This window comes from Epinephelus fuscoguttatus, linkage group LG18, assembly GCF_011397635.1.
Source record: "Epinephelus fuscoguttatus linkage group LG18, E.fuscoguttatus.final_Chr_v1".
NCBI classification, from domain to species: Eukaryota; Metazoa; Chordata; class Actinopteri; order Perciformes; family Serranidae; genus Epinephelus; species Epinephelus fuscoguttatus.
In genome coordinates, this window is record NC_064769.1 from 15,339,604 (window position 1) to 15,362,789 (window position 23,186).

Consider the following 23,186-nt stretch of genomic DNA (forward strand, 5'->3'; position numbering starts at 1 on the left):
TATGGCTGTGAAGCTGCACATAGGCACAGCTGTGCTCTGAGCTAAATGCTAACTCACAGTGACAGTGTTTACATGCTGGTGTTTACAGGTATGTTTACCATGTTCTTCTTCTATGTTTAGCATGCTGATGTTTGCTAATTAGCACTAAACATCTAAAGTAAAGCTGGGAAGACAAACAGGACCATGGTGGCTTATGTGATAAGGCAAGTATAAAAGTGCACACACAAAATTAGAGGAGAAATAGGAAGAAATACTGACATGCCATGTCGAAGAACATGACGTTCCCACTCGAGGCTGTTGGTGAAGCAGCGGCCGCAGAACTCACAGGGAAGACGCTTCTCTGTACCGCTCGGCGCAGAGCTGCTGCTGTTGCTGCTGCAGATGGGAGATGCAAGGACCTCTGGGAAATAGAGTTCAAATGATTGGTGAGCCTCAGAGTACAGTAATTACACAAGTGTTCATTTTCTATTTGCCACATTATTTGAAAACATTAAATATTTATTGCTATGGTTTATTTATTGTCAGGCAATCAATATTCAACACAAAATTACTCAGGATGTCTACAGGCAATTAAATGTAATACTTTTTAAAAACCTTTTAAAGAAAACCTTAAACAGTTTTGTCTTTTACTTACTTTGAGCTACTCAAGCAGTGCATGTACGTGTAAAGTAAGTATAGAAATATACAGCTGCATGTACAAGTTTGGGTATCCCTGTATAAAACCTTTCCAGCTGCAAAGGAAAATTGCCTTGAGGCAAAAGTTTCAGCACCCTGCATGGTCAGTGGTTAGTAGCACCCCCTTTGGCAAGTATCACAGCTTCTAAACACTTTGTGTAACCAGTCTTTCAGTTCTTGTTTGGGGGATTTTCACCCACTCTTCCTGCAAAAGGCTTGCACTGCTCTTTTGAGGTCTATCCACAGATTGTCAATGATGTTTAGGTCAGGGGACTGCGAAGGCCATGGCAAAACCTTCAACTTGCGTCTCTTGATGTAGTCCATTGTGGATTTTAAGGTGTGTTTAGGATCATTGTCTTGTTGTAGAAGCCGTCCGCTCTTTATCTTCAGCTTTTTTTTTTTTTTACAGATGGTGTGATGTTTGCCTCCAGAATTTGCTGGAATTTAACTGAATTCATTCTTCCCTCCACCTGTGAAATGTTCCCTGTGCTACTGGCTGCAACACAAGCCCAAAGCATGATCGATCCACCCCCGTGTTTAACAGTTGGACAGGTGTTCCTTTCATGAAATTCTGCACCCTTTTTTCCAAACATGCTTTTGCTCAATGCATCCAATCAGTCCACTTGGACTTACAAAAAGCATCCAGCTTTTTTTAACGTTGCTTTGCAAACGTCTGGTGGGGACACAGGAAATATTCTCTTCTGATGAAGGTCATATTTGTGCAGGTGTTGCTGCATAGAAGAACATCTGCAAAATCTTCCTGCAGGTCTTTTGCAGTCAAATGATGGGTTTTATTGGCCTTTCTAACAATCCTATGAGCAGCTCTCTCAGAAAGTTTTCTTGGTCTTCCAGACCTCAGCTTGACCTCCATAGTCCCTGTTAAATGCCATTTCTTAATTACATTACAAACTGAGGAAACAGCGACCTGAAAACACTTTGCTATCTTCTTACAGGCTTCTCCTGCTTTGTGGGCATCAGTTAATTTTATTTTCAGAGGGCTAGGCAGCTGTTTAGAGGAGCCCATGGCTGCTGATTGTTTGGACAAGGTTTTAGGAGTCAGAATATTTATAAAGCTTTGAAATTTGAATCACCTGGCCTTTCCTTACGATGACTGTGAAGCCAGAGCCCTAACAAGCTAATCATGGTCTGAGACCCTGTTTAAAGTTGTCTGAGAGTTCAAATGTCTTGGGGTGCCCAAACTTTTGCATGGTGCGCCTTTCCTTTTTACACTTTAAAATTGTACAAAACATAAATAATACACTAATCTTGCTTAAAATGTTAAAAAGCACATTTCATCTTTAACGTCATGCCTTTTGGAAATCATTTCATCTTCTACTCACTTAACTATTTGCAGTAAATTTTGACCAGCCGTGCTCAAACTCTTGCATGTCACTGTAAATGTTGTCGGTAGGTTTTATGTACAGTAGGAATATAGTTATTAGAGCGAGTTAGGTTAACAGGTAAGTGCAATTAGTAAAAAAAGACAGTTTTAGTTCAGTGGTAGGTTGAAATATTTGTAACATCAGAAATTTGGACTAGATAGAAGAGCTTGACTCATTATGACAACAAAAAAAGAAAAGAAATTAAAAGATGGAACAGTGAAATTAGATATAAATGTGTGTTGGTAATTATCCCTGTGAAACCTGAGCAAATTGACTTGTTTCTTTTAAAAACATGGGAAGATGGCAATGACAGAAGAAATGAGGCAATTTTTTTAAGAAATTAGTGAAAAGAGAAAATTGAAAACAAGGAAATTAGTAAAAAAAAAAGAAGAAAGAAATAAAGAACGTTAAAACAACAACAACAACAACAACAACACACAAACAAGGAAATAACCTGGCAAAAGTGCTTAAAAATCATAATAATTTGGTAAAGTTAGTTTTTCCCTGGCATTTTTCTATTTTCCCTATTTTTTAAAAATATTTTATTTTTTTTTTTTTTTTTTGCAATTTGTGGGACATTTCTTACCAAGTTGATTTATGCCTTTTTTCCCATGACTTGAAAGAAATCGCACCAATTTGCTCAGCGTTCAATGGGTTAAAACCTCACTGATTTAAATTTCTATTTTATTTTATGACTTTTAAATGTCCAGTGTGTAAGATTTAGGGGAAATATATAGGCAGAAATTAAATGTAATATAATCAGTGAGCTGTTTATATCTACACACACAGCAGGCCCTCTTTCATGGAGGTCGCCATGTTGTTCTACAGTAGCTCAGAATGGACAAATCAAACCCTGACTCCACATAGGGCTATTTAGGGCCATCGCATTTCGTCTACATGCCTAACACATGGGAGAAGTTTCAGTTGGTTGCAATCTGCAATCTCACTACTAGATGCCACTTAATTCTTCACACTAGACCTTTAAGACCTAATATTTATGATATTAAAGACATTTTAAAACTTTTTTATAAAGCTCTGCAGACACCCTGATAACACATCTGTCACAAAGTAAAAATGTTTAATGTGTTAGAAATGAACAGCTCCTCTGTGGACCAGGGATGATCAGTATATATTCTGGTATAAAACCTACTTTTTCGTTCTGTGAGCAGCCAATACCAGTCAAGTACACTCAGTGAATAATACGCTAGAAGAATGAAGTGCAAAAATCAATTGAGAATTACAAGACTGTGGCTATTTTGGAAGAAATACACTGCTCATGAAGAATAGCTAAAACACATTATAAAAGCGTATGTATGCTATGGGACTTCCAATACTGTGGCAGTATGATTGTTTTCTTACTTATGGGCCCATTTGTTTGGCTTAAAAGGAGACACGGGAGATTTTTTACACATATCGCAATTTGATATAAAATTACTGCGAGTGCGACAGAAAATGACTTTTCAGCAGACACTCATTTATAGTGTAATCCCAAAAGGTTTTGTAAAGAAATTTGTTGTGCAATAGGCTCATATGCAGCAGTTAAATAGTATTCAGTGGAGTTGAGGTGGTGTGTGAGGTATATATTTGTTCTTTCAGCAAACATCAGTGGTTGTTTTCGACAGTGTGAAGCAAACCTTTTGAACATGGACGCTGTCTGTCAGCAGAGTGAGGATGAATACGAGACGATCATATGTAACACAGGAGAGCAAGAGAGATTAAGTCATCTGTATTTACCTTGTAGGACAGGCTTCTCCTCCTCCACCGCCCTGACTACCTCTTCATCCTCTTCCTCCTCCTCCTCCTCATCCTCCTCCTCCTCCTCTTTGATGTTGTCCTCTATCTCTTCATCATCCATCTCCCTCTGCTCCTCCACCATGTTCTCCATAATCTCCATTCCTTCATCTTCATCCTCCTCCTCCCCCTCCTCCTCCTCCTCCTCCTCCTCGTCTGCAGCTACTTTTCCATCTACAACCATCTCCATGAGTTGTCTTTCTTCGTCCTCATCTGCGCTGCTCTCATGTTCCTTTATCATCTCCAGCTGGTCCAGGTTGACGCGGCCCATCAGCTCGAAGTTCCGGATAACCTGATCGCAAACAAGAGGTTTTAATCAGTTTGGTATAGTGTGCTCTGAGCTGTAATTATCTCCCTTTTTAATGTTGGTCTTTTCTTGTTTTACCACAATTTGTTAAAGCTTGCAAAATTAGCAGTAAGCAGCATCACATTTAGGTGTGTTTAAGTGTTAATTTTTCCTTTTTTTATTAAGTGAATTGAAACTAGAACGTTATTACATGAGTTTTAGGCTGACTGTTCTTATTTGCAATTTTTATATTTAACATTAATTGGAAAGCTCAAGAATCTCTCTTATTAAAACAGTATTATAAATTCTGAAACCTCTTAATGCAGATTTTACAGTAGAGCTGATGTTGGGTTTTTGGTACACCTAACTCCAGATTAATTTATTGTTACACAAATCCACAGCCTGCCTATACACAAAATCTAAACCTTAGTAAAAATTAGACTTTTAGCAGTTTTGAGGATGACTGAAATGTACTAGTAACCCAAAGTACAAGTTTAAAAGTGGAGAGCCTGTAGTGAGATCGTAAATATAAAACTGAACTTCTCTCGAGTCAGAGGTGTACTTGTACACTGTACAATGATATAAGATGGAAAGATTTTGATGACAGAACCATCTCTTCCTTGCTTATTTTGTTGCAAATGATGTCACTCTTTTGGAGCTATTCCCTCCTCCCATGCTCCCCGAGGACTCAGCTGTAGCCCTGCAACATCCTTCCCACGAGACAACGTCTGTTCTTCCACTCCTCCTACAATGAAGAAGCTTTAGCTCTGAGCCCTGCTCACTCAATCTTCCTTTCAGCTGCATGTCAACAATGGACATTCAAGTTTTTTGCAAGACTACGCATATATTTGCACAACCCTGAAGACAAATATATATATTTTTGCGTAGCCTTCATTGCTTCCTGCACCTTTTTTGTCCTTCAGCTACACGTGAATGATTAAAAAACTCCTGTATGCTGCCAATCTATCATTCTCACTTCATTATCACCACCAAGGATTTTTATTCAGTTTGTTTGTTCGTTTGCAGGATAACGAAAAAACGACCAGCCTGATTTTCATGTAACTTGGTGGAAGGGTGTAGCATGAGCAAAGAAAGAACCCATTACATTTTGGAGTGGATCTGAATCACAGGGTGGATACACAAATTATTTTTAATTTCCGTTGACATTGCGCGAGAGAGCATTTGGCCTTGGTGGAGGTCTGCGCTTTCAGAGTGCCCTTCTAGTCTATGAAGTGTTGTTCTGCAGACCTTCATCAAATGCATTTCATATAGACAAACAGTACCAGTACCATATACAGGTATGTAAACACAGCCAAGGAAAGAGGGTGCCAGCATGGTTCACATGAGCTGTCTGTTTATATGAATTTAACCTGATGAGGGTCTGATGGATTTGCTACCTTTGACATTTTCTCTATATATAGGAACAAATTATCTTTATTATCTGTATATGTACTATGTTAATTATCTATTCATCCATTATTCATACCTGCTTATTCCTATTTTAGGAAACAGGAGGGCTGGACCTTATCCCAGCATGCATTAGGTGAAATCAGGGATCTATGTAAAGAATTGAAAAACAATAACCGGTTGCCCTTTTGAGTTTAATGTACTCTAAACTTCTAAAATGCCACCTGCCGTCTCACGTTATCTCATAAATTATCCTCATTAAGACTCAGAGATGAAACCTTTTCTCTCCTGGATGGGGTGAGAACACACTGAAGTTCTAGAAATCTAATATGTGTGGTCATATTATTCCACTGAGTGGTCATTTCACTAATATCTTATCTTCTTATCATCTGCAACACAGAGTTTATTTTTGGCTTCATAAGCTTATGTAGCAATGTTATGTTATTGTTTTAATAAATCACCTCCGTATGTTAATATTCACTTTTAAAGACTCTAAAACTTTGAATGGGATAAAAAAGACAAGGAAGAACAGAGGTGTTTTGTGGGCCAGTTTACATACTTTCATACTCTTGATTGACTTTACGACCCACTGTAATTGGAATCCTCTAATAATTTCTCATCTAATAAAGTTTTATTGCGCATGTTCACAAAATTACACCACACACACAATAAATGATAGTGAAGGAATCATTAAGCGGGTTTCCCTGCCTAAGTTTAAAGTCGGCTGGAATGTAGCTTATTTACATTTTAACTAATGTTGGTTAAGATGCTCTTAAAAACACTTTTGGCTCCTTCTTGTCATTTGATCTGTAGACAAGCTAGACAAAGACTTTCCAACATTTACTCAAGTTTAGGTGGGCCTAAAATCACCAAGTAAACAAATCCTTTTCATTTGCTGTTGCTACACTTTAAATCAGTGGTTCCCAACTGGTGGGTTGTGGTCCAAAAGTGGGTCACGGATCCATTCTGAATGGACCGCAATTGACTCACAGTGTTAGTTCAGGCAGGATAGATGATAGCTGACATGATTCCTTTCTATGCAACCAATTGGCGAATCTCATTCAGGGTGCCCTATTTAAAGTGCTCTGGTCTGCCTACTGTTGCTACTCCCTCTGCAAGTCGCTTTGTAACCCACCTCCACCCCAGCTCCTCCTTCTCATGCTGTATCTGACTTATCAATGTCATTTCTGTTTGTCATTGATGCTGCTCTGTTCTGTTCCTGGGGGGCCTTTGCTACTGCTCTCCCTGCCTTAGGTTTTCCATGTAGACGCATGGAAGGGCGGGGAGGTGTGCACTCTCTGCCTTATGGCTTTCCACGCAGGTGTGTGGAAGGGTGGAGACGTGTGCCCTCTCCGCCTTAGGCTTTCCACGTAGGCATGCAGAAGCACGGAGAGGTGTGCTCTCTCTCCACATAGGCGCAATATAATACTGCGCCAAATATAATACTGCAAATGAAAATAAAGTTTTCTGTGACAAAAGTGTTCCTGACTGAAACACACTTTATTTTTAAGTACAGGGAATTTCCGGTAGAGAGCTTTTATTTTGAAGTGCTGTTTCCTGATGTAGAGTGAGTGACTAATGGACAACTGCCAGACAGAGACAGCAAACTAACTCAACGACATGGCCAAACACAAGTATGACGCTGCATGTATTAAACTGTGGGAACTTGAACTAATGACAAAGGAGAAATCTGGACCCCGTGGCTGATCCAGTCGGGAACCACTGCTTCAGTGGGTATCAATTGTTGCTGTTTACTTGCCTGATTATAGAGATAATTTATTTTAAAAACTGCATTCACTTTTCTTAAATGTTCTGGGTATCTGGGACTCCAATAATTTCAGGATATGAGCTCTGCTTTTCTCACTCCTTCAGCAGCTGACTGCTGAGGATATGTTCAATTTGGGAGTTGTAAATTGAATTTGGCACAATATCTTGACTCTGTGGGAATATAGACGGTTGATTGGCAGCGGCCTCACGATTACCTCCAATAAAACAGGCAGAGGCCATAAATGAACAGTTTGTGTTGAGTGTTTAAGCTGTAAACACCTCATGTTACAGCCATCAAACGGACTGATTATTAAAACATGTTCTTAAGCCATGTTCAATAAGACTCTCCGTCAGAGATAAGCAAGAAAGTCTCTAATTTTATTGTAGAAATGAATTAATGTAAGATATATCAATTCAAATTTTGTTACACCAAACTTCATGATATACGGAGTCCCACTGACCTTGTGCTCAATGCGTAGATGCTCCTCTAGCTGGCTCCGCTGACTGCTGTCATAATAGCAGAGCTGGCACTGGTAGGGCTTGATCTCAGCATGCTTCTGCAGGTGCAGCTGCAGAGCCTGGTCACTGGAGCATGTGAAGGTGCATTTGTGGCAACGGAACACGAGGCCCTGCAGGTGGCGTGACAGCTTGGAGCGGCTGACCTCCAGCGGAGCCACGCGCTCCTCTGGTGGAGGAAGAGGAGAGAAGTGGAAGTGGATTATTAGGTTGGAGGAAGAGAGAGAAGAGCAGCGAGAGGTGATGACAGAAGGGAAGAGGAGATGCGGGGGCGCAGGAGAGATATCAAATTTGTCACTTACACACCAGTGATCCCAGTGGCTGTTACTGTTTGGTGGTTTTGTCAATTTCAACATAAACAGCTCCTCCAGATAACTGGAGATAGCCTAATATAAAACTGTCTACATGCCCCCCAAAAAGTTTTATCAATTTATCACATCAGTTTCATCACTCTGTGCTTGCATCTAAATCTTATTTTGTTTCAGTTCTCATGAATGTTCTCTATGCAATGCCTTAATTATTCCATTAACTAACAGCTCCACTGACAGTTTATATGACTCGTTTGAATTATGTTTACATTTCTTATAATGGAATACAAGGTGTATATGAATGTCTCTGCTGCTTGTGGTGCTCAAAGTGCCAACAAACATACATTTGAAAAACTCAAAAGCAATGTCTCCTTCCAGAAATCGTGACCTGGTTACACAAGATAATCCACAGACCTTGAAGTGAGCAGTATCTTTCTACCAAACTACACCCGCCAATCAAATCACTGAACAGAAGGAAGTGTGCATCTACTCATGGACAGGCTCACGTTCGTGACAGTGTGAGATGTCAACATTACTGGAGTTCTCCTAAGCTGAGCTGTAACTTTAGGTAGCTCAGAGGTGCTAGGTGAGCTAGCAGTAGACCCAGACTTCCTTCTGTGCAGTGATACAGTTGGCAGGTGTAGTTTGGTAGAAAGAAAATAGTTCTTACATGAAGCTGCTCACAACAAGGTCTGTGGATTATCTTGAGTAACTGGGTCATGATTTCAGGAAAGAGACATTGCTGTTGAGTTTTTCAAGTGTATTTTTTGCTGCCTTGAGCACCACAAGCCGAGTGCCATCTTGTTCTAGTATATATGAGAGAAGGCAGACATCTCTACTTCTGAAATCTCCAAAACTCTGCAACTCACACCAAAACTATCTAGATCGATGATTAGCACTACAGGTAAGAGAAAAAATATGTATTTTGGATATGGGGGTGAAGTGACTTGAAGCTGAGCTCAATCTCTTCATCTAACTCATGGCAAGAAAGCAAATTAGCACATTATCTTCCAAAATGTTGAACTGTTTCTTTAAAAATAAAGTTTAATATGGTTGCATTTAGCATGATGTGTACCTCTGTGCAGGACAATGTGGTCAATCATATTGCTCTTGTGTTTGGTGTGGTAGAGACAGAGAGGGCAGCGCAGGTCTTTCGGGACGTCCTCGGGTATGTTGTTGTTGTGACCGGCCTCCACATGCATGGTGAAGGTATTCCTGAGACAGATTCAGAGGGAGAGAAAAGGTTCATTAAATCACTGGGGGGATTTATCCAACGGTTGTCTCTCTGGTATCAGTACAGTTGGATACTCCTTGGAATGTATGTTACTCATAGTCATTGTCCTAGTTTTCTCTGCTGAAGTCTGTCCTTACTTGTAGCAGGTGAAAAAGGAACAGTCTTTGCACTTGAAGAGCTTCTTGCCACCGTGGCGGTCCCTGTAGTGTCGACGCAGGCTCTGCATGTATCCAGAGCTGAACTCACAGAACTCACAAGTGAGGACGCTGTCTGGTCGATTATCAGCCACTGTTGAGCCGCCAGGTGTTGAGCCGGAAGACATTTGACTGCGGGAGGCCAGCTGGTAATGACTGAGCTGCTGACGAACATCCGCTGGCTCCAGGTATGAAGGATCTTAGAGAGGGGCAGAGAACCTGCTCTTTATTATACTGTAACATACACTTCGGATTCAAGTGAAAATGGATTCGCTTATAAAATACTTCACATTTAAAGACTGTCCAACTTTTTTGGCTCATGGCCTCCGACATTAACGCAGAGTATTTGGGGCTCCTATTTTTGCCTGGATTTGTGCACCTTGTCTGTAGTCGGGGCTCCTTGCCACATCTCAGATGTTTATAAATTGTTAGCAGTTCCCCCAAAGAGACATTTCCCCTCTAAACCTCTCAGATGGTTTCGTTTAAATAACTGTTCGAGGCCAGAAGAGGTAAAGTCTCCAATATATCACAAAAAAGCAAGGATTAGAGAAAAATCCAAAAAGTTAATGCAGATTTATGGAGCAGAACTTTCTTCTTTCTTCTTATGTTATCCATTAATCATATCATGACCCCTCAGATTTATCTTGTCATCCATTGGAGGGGGCCCAACCCCTGTGTTGAGAAGCACTGGACTAAACTACCTAACTGTACATTAAGTAGTAAAACCAGCTCCACTTCTGCCAGCTACAACAGTGAATACTACTTTAACATAGACGTATCAGTATCAACAAACTAATAATGTCATATGTAATAATATACCAGTTGCAGAGGCATCTTCCAGCAGAAAGAATACTCTTGATACTTTAATTATATTTAATTGACAAACCTTTGCACTTGTACTTAAGTCCTTTTTCAATTTCCTTGTTAGGTAGTATTTGGTAGTTTTATTTAAAGGTCCAGTGTGTAGGGTTTATGGGGCTGTACTGGCAGACATGGAATACAATAGGTATATTTTTTTTTAGTATATGACCACCTGTACATAGGAATCGTGTGGTTGTTAAAATGAGCTGTTTATATTTACACAGGGAGTGGGTCCTCGTCAATAGAGTCTACCATGTTTCTACAGTAGCCCAGGGTGGACATACCAAACACTGACTCTAAATAGGGTGATTCATGTTTTTGCATGGACGACTCTAGTTAGCAGCTCCTCTATGACAAGAGCAGGTTTAAATCACCGGGAGCGTTTGTCTGTTTGAGAGGAAGACACCTCTGCAAATAATTCGGCTCCTGGTAAAAACCTCTTGAATGTCTGCATCTTAAGTTATCAGAGTATCAGTCATAGTATAAGGTGAGCGCACATTTGCAGGTGCTGGACTAGCAGCCAGCCTTGGAGAAACTGCTTTATTCACTGCTTTACCAGTTCTAATAACCTGGTCCTTTTGTTTTGGAGAAGAAGAGAAATAAAAATAAAACTGTGCCCTGTTTCAGAAAGCTGGTTTAGTGTAAACTCTGAGTAGGTTAACCCTGAGATGAGGGAAAGTCTGGGTTTTCCCTTTCAGAAAGAAGGGTCACTTAAACTCTGAGTTAGTTTTCTTCAACAAATCCTGAGTTTCTCTCTGTCTCCTCCCTCTGCAGAGCCAGACATGCTGTTTCATGTCCTCACTGGTTCAGTCCGTATCAAAGTGAGTACTGAAGTGCATTAATTAGCTGAGGTTTACTGTCTGTCAGAATCAAACCCCTGTTTGGACGTTAGTTTGATACTCAGGACAATATAAAGTTACTGCTTTTATATGCAGTTGTTTCTTCAAACAGTGGTTTTTGCCCTCACATTGAAATATCACACAGCATTAAGTCAGCCCTAATCTCTATACACACATATTTGCATATGTATCGCTGTCAGATGACAGACGATGGGTTCCGAGATTGAGTCACCACAGCTGGGAGTCAAACCTCTGCATAGCTGTCTTATTGTGAGTGGAAGTTCTTTTCTTTTCTTTTCTTTTTTAGATAAATGTGCGCAGTCTGTACATACATGCATCAAAACTTCTGCATCCACTGGATTAAAATTGAGGCTTTTTATTTACCAGTTGCCATGGTGAACTGCAGTATCTGAGCTCCATTGATGACCAGATTGACTAAACTGGTTCTGATCAGCTGTTGTGAAACTGAAAAAACTTAAAGTTATCCATCTCAGGGTTCGTTAACTCAGAGTTCATGGTTAGACTCAGAGGCCCCTCTAGATCATTTGGCTCCTGATAAAAAAAATAAAAAAAAACCTGAGCAATGAAGACTGAAGGAATTCAAACCGGGAGAAGTTTCAGATAGCTGCAACCTGCAGCTCTCACCACTAGATGCCACTATTCACCGTAAATCTTACACACTGCTCCTTAAAGTATGATATCCGCGTATGTCATCTGGCTCTAGTCTGGAGATATTTTTGGAGAAGAAATGTTTTAGCATAGCACAAGATATGTGTACAGGCTACCAGCATATTCCTCTTTCAAGATTATTTTCTGACATGGACAGGAAGTAACCACTCCGACAAGAACACATCATCAAAATCTCTGTTGCTTTCAAGAGGATTTGGGCACCAGTTTCCAACCCACATGAGTCAGTGTACATCTAAGACTCATGTTATTCCAATGGACATTTTTGCACAGCAGGATGGAGTTTAACCTACTTCACTTATCGTCTCTTTCATCTGCCTCTTCTAATCTATTTATGAGAGATGTCTGCTTATTTCTTCAAAAAGAAAATGCATATACTATTATTTAATAAAAGGCAATCAGCAGACGGCAGTTGATCTTTTTCCTCTCTAACGGAGATGGGACTATCTGGAATTTAGCTGTGCTCTCACCAAATGCCCCCCCCCCCAGATACAGAAGTATAACTATGACTGTCATCATTTGTCCCCTACCTCTTTCCCTCCTCATTCCCTTTCTCAAGAGTCTATAATATCAGTGAGCAAGCTCATCTTCTCGCCCTACTTTGAGCCTCCAACACATCAATAAATAAACCACAGTGACACTAATAGAATATCTATCCGTGTGAAAAATGCTTCATTCAGCACTCAGAGTATGAAGAAGCATGGAAGAAAAAAAAACTTTTCTTTTTAAACTTTTGCTTTATAAAATGCTTGAGATCCAATTTCTCACTTCTGCCGAAGAGGCAGAGGAATTCACACGAATCAAACAATGCCACAGTTGATTCATGCTTTTAATATCCTCTCTGCATTGTGGAGATGTATGGAGATGAGATAGCAGATGGAGAGCAAATTCTGTCGTGAGGTAGTGATGTGTCTTTTTGAATAGATTAAGGGCCAAAACTGTCTATTACATTTCATAAATGAGAGGTGGAATACTTCTGTGAGGAGTTGGAGAAGACAGGGGAGGAGGAGAACACCTCAAATATATTTTAAGGGTGACCTTAAAGCAGCATAAAAAGCCAGGACGGGGCTGGAGTTCAAAGAAGTTGGATCTTATTCATAGTTTCACAGCCAATCAAATCTTAATCTTTTCAAAACAAACCCTCTTTTGCACTTCAAATATCAGAATTCAAGACATTCGACTGAAGGTAGCTCGTTTGACACGGCGGAGAGACATTCAGTATGTCAGCTCTGCTCTCTCTCAATGCTTCACTTGTCTTGGTAGGGCACAGCTGACGGTGGTGGTTGGTGCATTGAGGAATGCTGCCCTGCTTCAGCTCCAGGAAAGATTCCACAGCTCCAGCAGCAAGGTGACAGCTGCTGCCAAGAACAGTCTGCGAGCTACAGCAGCGGCTGCACTGCCACTAAAACACCTAAAACTTGGCATCACATCTAGGAGATCGCTGCTGCACCAACCTACGGCGCAGGTGCCTCTTTGATAAGGAATATTCTGAAAAGAAAGGTGCCATCATCGACATTAAAGGAGGTTTGGGTCGTCAAACCTTAGCAGTCAAACTCGTATGACACAGAATTGGTGATGCTAACTGCTAATTTTCTGTATTTATAGCAAATCAAATGTGATGCATAAACAATATATAAAAAATAAAACCACCTTAGATAAAAAGCCCACTTGAACATGTATATTTAGTAATAATTTTACTTTTGAGCTTTAGATTGTGAATGAATTAGCTCTTAAGTTTTATTTAATTACATTTCTAATGCTACTTTATTTTATTTCCAAGGGCATGATTTATATTATATAGATTATACAGTCATTAAACAGGCAATGGATCTATAACTATTCAGATGATGGACTAATTTTTCAGGCAAAAATGTTGAACATTTAATGGCTCCAGCTTCTCACATGTGAGGATTTGATGCCTTCGTTTGTCATATAATGATACTTAATTGAATCTCTTTGGGTTTTAAACAGTTGGACAATTTAAACAAATATTTGAATGCATCTCCTCTGCTGTGGGAAACTATTTTCTATTCTTAAAATATATATTTGAAATTCTTCTTTAATATCACTATTGTCAAATATTTCATAAATCAATTGGTTTTATAGATTGAAAGAAAATCATAAATCATAAAATAAAATAAAATAAAATAAAACAGCTCCAACACTAAAAAAACCCCCTCAGTTTTAAGGAATTCAGCATAGCAGTGGATTGTGCTTTGATGCTCAATTGAGATTTTCCAAATCCAGCCTGACAGGCCTATCATATCATCCTATGTCTATTGAAATAAATGAATTATGCAGGATCTCATACCATCCGGGGCCAAGGGAGTCTGCTCTGTGTTACTGGCCAGCCGTGAGGGCCTGAGGGCACCATGAGCAGCCTGGGTAGCAGCCCGCAGTTTGGGGAGGGTCAGTGCCTCACCGTGGTCTCTCAGAGAGTGCTCCTTCAGCTGGCTGATGGTCATGGAGGAGAAGGGGCACGACAAGCACTTGTATGTGTGCTGCTCACCTGGAGGACAATCAAGAGATTTGAGTCAAAACTTGGACTGCTGTATGGAGTTTACTATATAAAGGCAGCATTTGATGAGGATTTGCAGTGCATGGCATAAGATTCAGAGTAATAATAAACACATCCTCCACCACAAACAAAGCTATTCTCCTCCAATCTGGAACAAACATGTCACTTTGTGCTCCTCTCGGACTAATTAGTCTAATTTTGATAGAAAAAATGTTGAGCTGCAGTGTTTATTAGAAATGTCTTCAGGCATCACAAATAAACATGACAACTAACTCCTCAACATACACTTTTCTTGTAGGCAATTTGGAAGTTACAACTTTGATTTTGTATTAATTCTACAAAGATACAACGGCTATAATTGTAAACATGAATGTACCGCAGTCTCACACTGACAGAGGGAGGCAATTCTGAAGGGAAGGCAAAATGTTACTGAGGATTTTTTTCCATACTTAGCTTGAAGCTTGTTGCCTTAAAGGGACAGTTCACCCCGAAATCAGATATACAGATTTTCCCCTCTTACCTGTAGTGGTATTAGTCAGAGTAGACAGTTTTGTTGGAGACATTGGCCATAGAGATGTCTGCCTTCTCTCCAAAATAATGGAACAAGACAGCACTCAGCTTGTGGTGCTCAAAGTGCCAAAAAATACATTTGAAAAAGCAATGTCTCTTTCCAGAAATCATGACCTGGTTGCTCAAGATAATTCACAGACCTTGTTGTGAGCAGTTTCACGTAGGAACTATTTTCTTTCTACCACCCTACAACTGCCCAACTGTATCAGCGCACAGAAGAAAGCACACATCTACTGCTAACTCACCTAGCAGCACCGAGCTAGCTAACGTTACAGCTCAGCCGAGGAGGACACCATTAATGTTTACATCTTGTGCGGTCATGAGCACGAGCCTCTCATCCATAAGTAGAGCCAAGCTTCCGTCTGTGGAGTGATACAGTTGGTGGGTGTAGAAAGAAAATAGTTCCTACATGAAGCTGCTCACAACAAGGTCTGTGGATTATCTTGAGTGACTGGGTCATGATTTCTGGAAAGAGACATTGCTGTTGAGTTTTTCATATGTATTTTTTTTGGCACTTCGAGCACCACAAGCCGAGTGCCATCTAGTTCCATTATATTTGAGAGAAAGCAGACATCTCTACAGCTGTTATATCCAACACTCTGAAACTCAAACTTAAACAATCTAGACTGATGAATAGCACTACAGGTAAGAGGAAAAATATGTATATTTACTTTGGGGGTGAACTGTCCCTTTAAATAAAGTTTTGTAGCGGTATCTGAGCCATTCACAAAAGGACAGCATCTCATATACTGCCCACAGCTACTCTCTTACTCACGAATTAGAGTCATATACACTGACCAATTTCTTTGATTTATGCTGCCACAGTATACGACTGTGCTGGTGCTGCTTTGGCTACTGTGTGTGTTTCTGGCAGCAATGGTGGAGTTTCGAATGTACCCATGGGGGGATTTATAGCCCCTTGCTTCCTGTAGCTGTTGAATATATTTGCTTAACAACCCTAATGCAAGCAGCATCCTGAGGAGTGGTGCCATTAGAGCCAAATCTGATCTGACAGTAACGTATTCTTACCAGAAGTGGTTTTAATAAGGAAACAACTTCCTGATTGTGCTATTTCAGGAGAGAACATGTTAGCTCCTGAATGTGGATGCATCAATCCAAAATATCTCGTTGGACAGAAAGCGAGGACACAGAGGAGAAGAACTGAGCCGCAGTGATGAAGATTTAACGCTGATTGTTTTCACAAAGTCTGCAAAATCACCAAACTCCACTTTTTGAATGTAATTGCAACTCAAAATTGCTTTGTGTCAATTATCCACAGCAGCTGTTAACTCTTGGTGCTGTTTCTTGTTCTCTCCAATCAGACAGTTGAGAGCACTCAAATGCCTTTTGAAAATTGGCCTTTCTGGTTTGCTAGTTTTAAGATTGTTTCTTTTGCTCATGTATTGATCTCTCAGGTGGAGCTTTTTTTTTTTTTTTTTTTTTTTTTTTACATTGGCTTGAATGTCTATGTCTTTGTCTGCCGTCTGGCTCACTCAGCAACAAAGAAACGATTACAGGAGATGAATCACATCTAACTGAAGACACCTGTTGGCATTCACCTTTGAAACATGCTGAGGATTTCATCCCCATTTCCCCAAATAAACATAATTCACAATAAATTCATTGGGGCTATTTGTGCTAAAATCATGATTCTTTTGGATGTGCTTAATGAGGTGTATCTAATGTACTCGGTGGATGGCGGAGCTGCTCCTCCAGCTAATCCACTGGTTACTCCGTGCAGGATCAGCTAAATCAAGCACAGCACTTTTATGTGGATGATGCTAAACAGGAGGCTGCTATGCTGGCCCGGGAATACCTTGTTTGTCATGGATACAGCTGTGAGATGTGATTTAATGTATGCGTTGTGTCTGCTTTTACCTGTGTGTGCCTTGTGCAGGTGGCTCTTCAAGCGGCTCACGTAGGCAGATTTAAAGGGGCAGAGTTTGCACTTGAAGGGCTTGTGGTGCCCGTGGTGAGACTGCACATGTCTGTCCAGACTGGCGATGACACAAAATATACAAATAAAAAAACACAGAAGGGAGGATATGAGATAAGAGGATAAAAGACAGAGTAAAAAAATAGATGGAATGAGGACAAAAGGATAGCAGATAAAGAGAGAAAGTGACAAGAATAGAGTACAGGAAAGCAAGAGACAGAGAGAGAGCTCTACTCAACAGCATCCACTTTGATGATTTCAACAGCGGGGTTTTTTCTGCAGCATCTAAAGCGCTCGATTCTGTTTACCTCACAAACAAGAGCCGCACATTGCCAATGACTACAGAACAAGGAGCCGTGGGGTGAACTCATCTACCCACAATCCCTCGGTGGGAGTGAGCGTGTGAGCGCCTGTGGGGACGGTGGCTGTGTTTTTAATGCCAGCCTCCTAGGTGGCATGGGAATGCGGCTTCTTTCTGGGTCAGGGCACATACAGTACAGAGGGATTACACCTGGGAGCTCAGAGGAGATGAGGACTCTCTCTTCCTCTCTCGCTCTGTGTCTCTGTGATGGATAAAACAAATCACACTACCAAAATGTCTGTCTCGCTGTAATGTTTGTCTTACTCTCCTAGGAGGCGGGAAATCTTACAGAAGATTGAGGATTCAAAGGGATTGTGATAGGGTAAACAGAATAGGGTGTAAAATTGGGTTCTGTACAAAGTGAGTTTAACATCCAGTTGATTTGCACAACAGTTGGTGTAAGACTGGTGAAGAATATACGGGTGGGAGCTTAAAATATACTGCTACCAGGGCTATACTATTGAATGTACAGCTGCAGGTTTATACTCTAAGACTGAGGAACTAAATGAATTGGTTTCTAACAACTATGAAAACGATATATCCCAGATAAAATAATTATAATGCCACATTCCATTTCACAATGACACTCTTGCTTTGTCTTTTGTCATTAATCCAGTCACCCATTTCCTTTACAGCGGTGCACTCAGTGTTGGCAATTTGGCAATTTTCTTGCTAGATTTAGCAACTTTTCAGACCCTTTTAGTGACTTACTTTCTAAAAAAGTGACTAGCGACAAATTTAGTGACTTATTCAGACCATTACAGAAAAAGTGGAAGTATATTTAAATCTAATATACTGTAATTTATTCCCATGCATGCTGCTCAGAGTAACTGCAGCATATACATCTCTTATGCCAAGAGTGCAGGGTCTCTCACTCTCCTCTTGGTTTATAGTCATAGATTTTATTTAATTTCTGTTATTTATTTTGTTTTGTTTTTTAGTTTAAATATACTTTAAACTCAAGAAAATACACTGTTAAAAAGACAAAATTTAAAATAAATAAATAAATCAATAAATGCATGTTTCCAAAGTCAATAAGTAATAATGTTAAAAAATTGTGATCTTATATTGACCATAGTTATCATGATTATGATTTTTGCCATAATCTAGCAGCCCTTATATAACTGCCTCAAACTAAAGTTGTTTGTGGCGGAGTTCACCATCACTGCACTGGATTTAAATTGCCTTGGAAATGATTCGTGCATGTAATCCAGAGTCATTGTTTGTTATGTTATCTCATTAATATCAGCCTTACTGTTTCCTGTTCCCTTTTCCAAAGCCATATTACAGCTATGTTAAGCTACTGCTGATGCACACTAAGTATTTCCTACTGATGCTGTTTCACATTAAAAGCAGTCAACTGGCAAACCATGGGGTGGCTTTTATTGTGAAGGTGATACAGGACCAAGGTTAGAGCTGACCGAGATTAATCATAAAATTTGAATCTAGAGAACAAATTTTTCCAGAATTCTAGGTCAGCAGATCATCTCTATGTGTTTGCTGTAGTGTTCAACTGCACTTGCTGTTACCATCGGTAACCAAGGGTTTCATCAGATCAATCAAGACTGAACTAACTTCACTGAAAAACATGAATGAAAGATGGACAGTCAGAATAGAACAATGTTCAATGGAGGATCAACACATCAACACATTAATACTGGTAAAAATCTAACATTCAGGTAAATACGTGTTTACATATGTGGACAAAGTTGCCCACTTTACTATTATTTACTCCTTATGAAGTACCATCCTATTCACAGTGTTAGAAGTGTCAGTTACAGATTCGGCTCCTCCCTACTTACTTGTGTCTGAAAGGTGAGACGAACTGGCAGTACTGGCAGCTGTATTTGTCTTCTCTGCTGAACAGCGCCATGGCTGAGTGGCTCCTCTCATGGGACCTCAGTCCCTGCATGGACATGAAGACTCGGTCGCACTGGGCGCACAGGTGACCCCCTGCAGCTAATCTCTGCTTCAGTTCGCCCTCTGACACCGCGGCCCTCGCTGCAGCCACGAGGGCCGCTGCCCTTCCTTCAACGGCATGCGTTTCTGGTTCCAGTGTCTCCGCGGCAACGGCAACACCACCACCACCACCACCTCCACCACCAGACACTGTGGAAACCAAGGGTGGACCCATCATCGTAGCTGCGGGTCTCTCGAGGCTGTCACCTTCAGCTGCTTCATCCCCCTCGAGGTCGCCATTAGTCAGGCTCTCTGAAGGCAGGGTCAGGGGGATGTCGCTGACTTCCTGCTGCAAAACAAAGAGGAGAAGTCTCAGATGTTTCAGCAACCTTTCTGTTGATTCTGTCTGTCACAGCCATTTTCTTATGCGGATGCACAGAGCTGCAATAAAGGGAGAGAGATTAAGGGTGACAATTTATTTGGATGGTCCAGTGTTGACACTCAGTCAGCTACCAGATGACAAAAATAGCTGTTCACTGAAGTATCACTTAGAGTCTGGCACCTCTAAACGTTTTTCCTAAATCAGGCAAATCATGTTAACAGCACATAAGCAACAGTTAAGCATCTGTCTAACACCTCTGGTTCTGTCTGTGCTGTATCGGTGCAATCAGTGTTAGTTACAGCTCTCTCACTCACCCTCTGTTTTGTCAATTGGATACATTTGTGCTGGAGATCAACATGTAGGTGTGTCATTGACCTGACAGCCTTTCTATGCAAGACATTTTCCTGAAACAGCCAAAGCACCTGACCAAAATACTTCAAGCTGCAGTGTGAGCCTGTGAATGAAATGTTTCTGCACCAACAACAAATGACTGAAAAACACGACTGGGTCAAGTCCTGCAGAGCCAATCCTCATCAGTAACCTTAGACCAGCTCCAACCTTGACCTGAAACTCTGTAGTGTGCTGGTATTTACTGACGCACCATACTTAGTTGAAATTGAGTTGATTGCACTATCCAAATGGAATGTCACATGAAAATTCAAGTCAAACCCTTGACTCTGTCCAGCAGCTTTGTTACATATAATTCCCTTCTCTTAACCATGTAACTATAGAATAAGAGTAAAAAATCTCCTTCACAGAGTCAATCAAAATATCCACCCAGTCCTATTCATGGGCCGAGAGGGCCCCACTACCTCTCTGACACAGGAACAAGACACACAGGACACAAGACTTGATGGTGTTTATGCATCTTTCCGTAGTCATTATGCATCTTGTTATGGTTTTGTGTGTCTTTAAGGTCATTTTATACCTTATTGAAGTCATTTTGTGTCTTTTTGGTTGTTTTGTGTCGCTTTGTAGTCATTTTGTGTCTCCTTGTGGTTGTTTTTTATCTATCTGTAGTGGCTTTGTGCCACATTCTGGTTGTTCTCCCTGTTTTTATTGTTATTTTGTGTCTCTTTGCAGTTCCTTTGCATCCCTTTGTGGTCTTTTTGTGTCTCCTTGTGGTCACTTTGAGTCTCCTCCGGTCCCGTACGTGTTTGTTTGAGTGAAAATTTGCAGGTGAAGGCCAGGGGGGCCCTGACACTTTTGGCCCTGGGGCTGTGCCCAGTAGGCCCATTCAGTGATCCATCCACGGTTCCATCTTTATATCAAACCATAAATAAACTTCATTACTAGCTGCTGCTGATGCTAAATCACTCAGGAGAGAAACAGGAGGATACAAAACTAGTCACGCAACAGAACAGATAAGAAGAAGACCTTGCACATTCGGACATCTCCCAACAACAACACACACAAAAAAAACTCTGTCTATTTCGTCTTGCTTCATCTGCTGGAGTGCAGTCTGGTTTCTGTAGTCGTCACAAGTGGACAAACAATCACCATGACTTTTTTATTGCCCCGAGGAAGCTCATTCTTTCTGTGGAAGGACCTGACCCTGCACTTCATGCAGCCATAAATAAGATGTGGCATCCACAGGCCCAACCTTGCCATCGAGTCTGCCCTGACTGCACTGTCAGCCTGTTCCTCATCCAACTGGATCAGAAACCATTGCAGTTCTAGAGTTGGGACTCTATTCATGATACTATAGAGAAGCATCTTTCATTTATACCTTCTGCAATGTGTAAAACATGCAGTATATTCCATCTGGTAGGGATGCTGTGGGAAATGAATGCTCACAGTTAACCCATTACCCTGGCACGTGCCATCAGCTTCACAGGCTGACATTTTCTGCCAACGCAAGACACACTCATTTTTTTTGCAGTAGACCTTATTTGCCAAAGTGAATATAGTAAATCTTAAATACATACAAGACAGACTGAGTGTCTAACAGAAGAACCAGGCCTCCTTATGGGTAAGGCGTTGGATCCTTAGGCCTGTTCCCCTTACTGGCAGCCTCAGTGGAATACTAATGTTCGAATGGTTACCCACCGCTGCCCTAAAAGTTATGGCTCACCACTCTGTCCTCTGCTTCCCCCCCTCCACTGCAATGGGACAGCGTTGCTTGTTTTCTCTAGGGGAAGCTGACAGACTGTCTACCCAGAAGCCACCGTCAGTAATAAACAAAATGGGAAACAGAACCCAAGTCCAGTAAAACAGATCACTGCAGAGCCAGGAGGACGAGGAGTTTATGAGACAGACACACCGGGGACAGCCAAAGTTAGTCTCTCAAGTATATGGTTAAACAAAATATAATGCGGATATCAACTAACAATGCATATTATAAATTTGCGTGATCTCGGAAGTCGTAGCTGCACAATTTGTTGACATTTTGGGCAACATGTTTATTCGTCTTTATGCCGAGATTGACACCACTTTTAAATCTGTACACCTGATATGAAGCTACGGCTAGCGTAGCATAGGGCAAAACAGTTAGTTTGGCTCTAAAGATTACTAGTTTCCCCCTGTTTTCAGTCTTAATGCTAAGCTAAGCTAACAATCTGCTGGCTGTGGCTTTATATTTATGAGATGAATCAAACCCCTGGTAAGAAAGTACATTTCCCAAAATACCAAGTTTTAACATTGACATGTGTGTATTTAATATGAAAACAGTTCAGACTTAAAGATATACTATGCAGGATTGTCTTTGTAAATATGATTGCCAGTGAAAGTTTAAGTAAAAGCCAACTCCAGAATCACTCTCGTTCTGCGTTTTGCCTGCTGCTTATGCTCTGACACCTGGTGGCTACCTTTTTATAAATCCCCGACCTTACTTGGGTACTGTGGGGCTACATACTCATAAACATCCTGAGCATAGAAAAGGAGTCGGAATTAAGAAAATACAGGCAAAGAGCAGAGTCTCTGCGGAAAAATACACTGCCACACACCTCTAGTGCATCATAAGTGATGACTGAGGGGGAATACTTCTGGATGAGTTCTGGTTTTTCAGGAAAATCCTGCACAGTACATCTTTAATGTAACAAATCAGAGGTAAAATAAGACAAATGTAACAGCATTAAATACATTTTGGAAATAAATCCAATTCCATTTACCTTGACGTGTCCCTCTTTGACCTCTCCATACTGGACGTGCTTCCTAAGGTGGTTGCAGATGGCTCGGAGGGTGGGGTGCATTTCTATGCAGAAGTTACACCTGAATCCTATAGGAGCTTTATTTACAGGACTTTCCTGTTCACAGAGCAAAAAACGGAAAAAACTATTTATTTACTGTTTTTGTTTGACATCTTTTTTAAATGCATTTGGAAAATATTTGTGATAATATATTTATTATAAATTATATTATTTTAACTTTTCAAGGACAATAGGAGTGTGTAATCTAAACCAGCTGGTGTATGTGCCGTGAGATGATACTCCTACATCTTCTCTTTGAGATTTACCTTTTCCCCATGAAGTTAAAGACTCCACTGTTCTTAAACATACATTTAATGAGATCAATTGTATTTTTAATGAACTTATTATGAAACTAATTATCACACCTCATTATCACTGTTATATA

At 40.6% G+C, this 23,186-nt stretch overlaps 1 protein-coding gene across 4 annotated transcripts in view; it reads right to left on the reverse strand.

The window, feature by feature from the left end:
- The window catches only part of znf462 (zinc finger protein 462), a 64,165-nt gene that overhangs the window by 4,727 nt on the left and 36,252 nt on the right, over window positions 1–23,186 (reverse strand). For all 4 annotated transcript variants that reach the window (XM_049603531.1, XM_049603532.1, XM_049603534.1 and 1 more), the window contains 9 exons: window positions 22,724–22,858; window positions 19,135–19,580; window positions 16,914–17,032; window positions 14,259–14,456; window positions 9,504–9,759; window positions 9,208–9,347; window positions 7,770–7,993; window positions 3,792–4,140; window positions 259–400 (listed from right to left, as the gene is read on the reverse strand). In XM_049603531.1, the coding sequence (XP_049459488.1) occupies window positions 259–400; window positions 3,792–4,140; window positions 7,770–7,993; window positions 9,208–9,347; window positions 9,504–9,759; window positions 14,259–14,456; window positions 16,914–17,032; window positions 19,135–19,580; window positions 22,724–22,858 (2,009 nt within the window). The remainder of the gene's footprint in view (window positions 1–258; window positions 401–3,791; window positions 4,141–7,769; window positions 7,994–9,207; window positions 9,348–9,503; window positions 9,760–14,258; window positions 14,457–16,913; window positions 17,033–19,134; window positions 19,581–22,723; window positions 22,859–23,186) is intronic.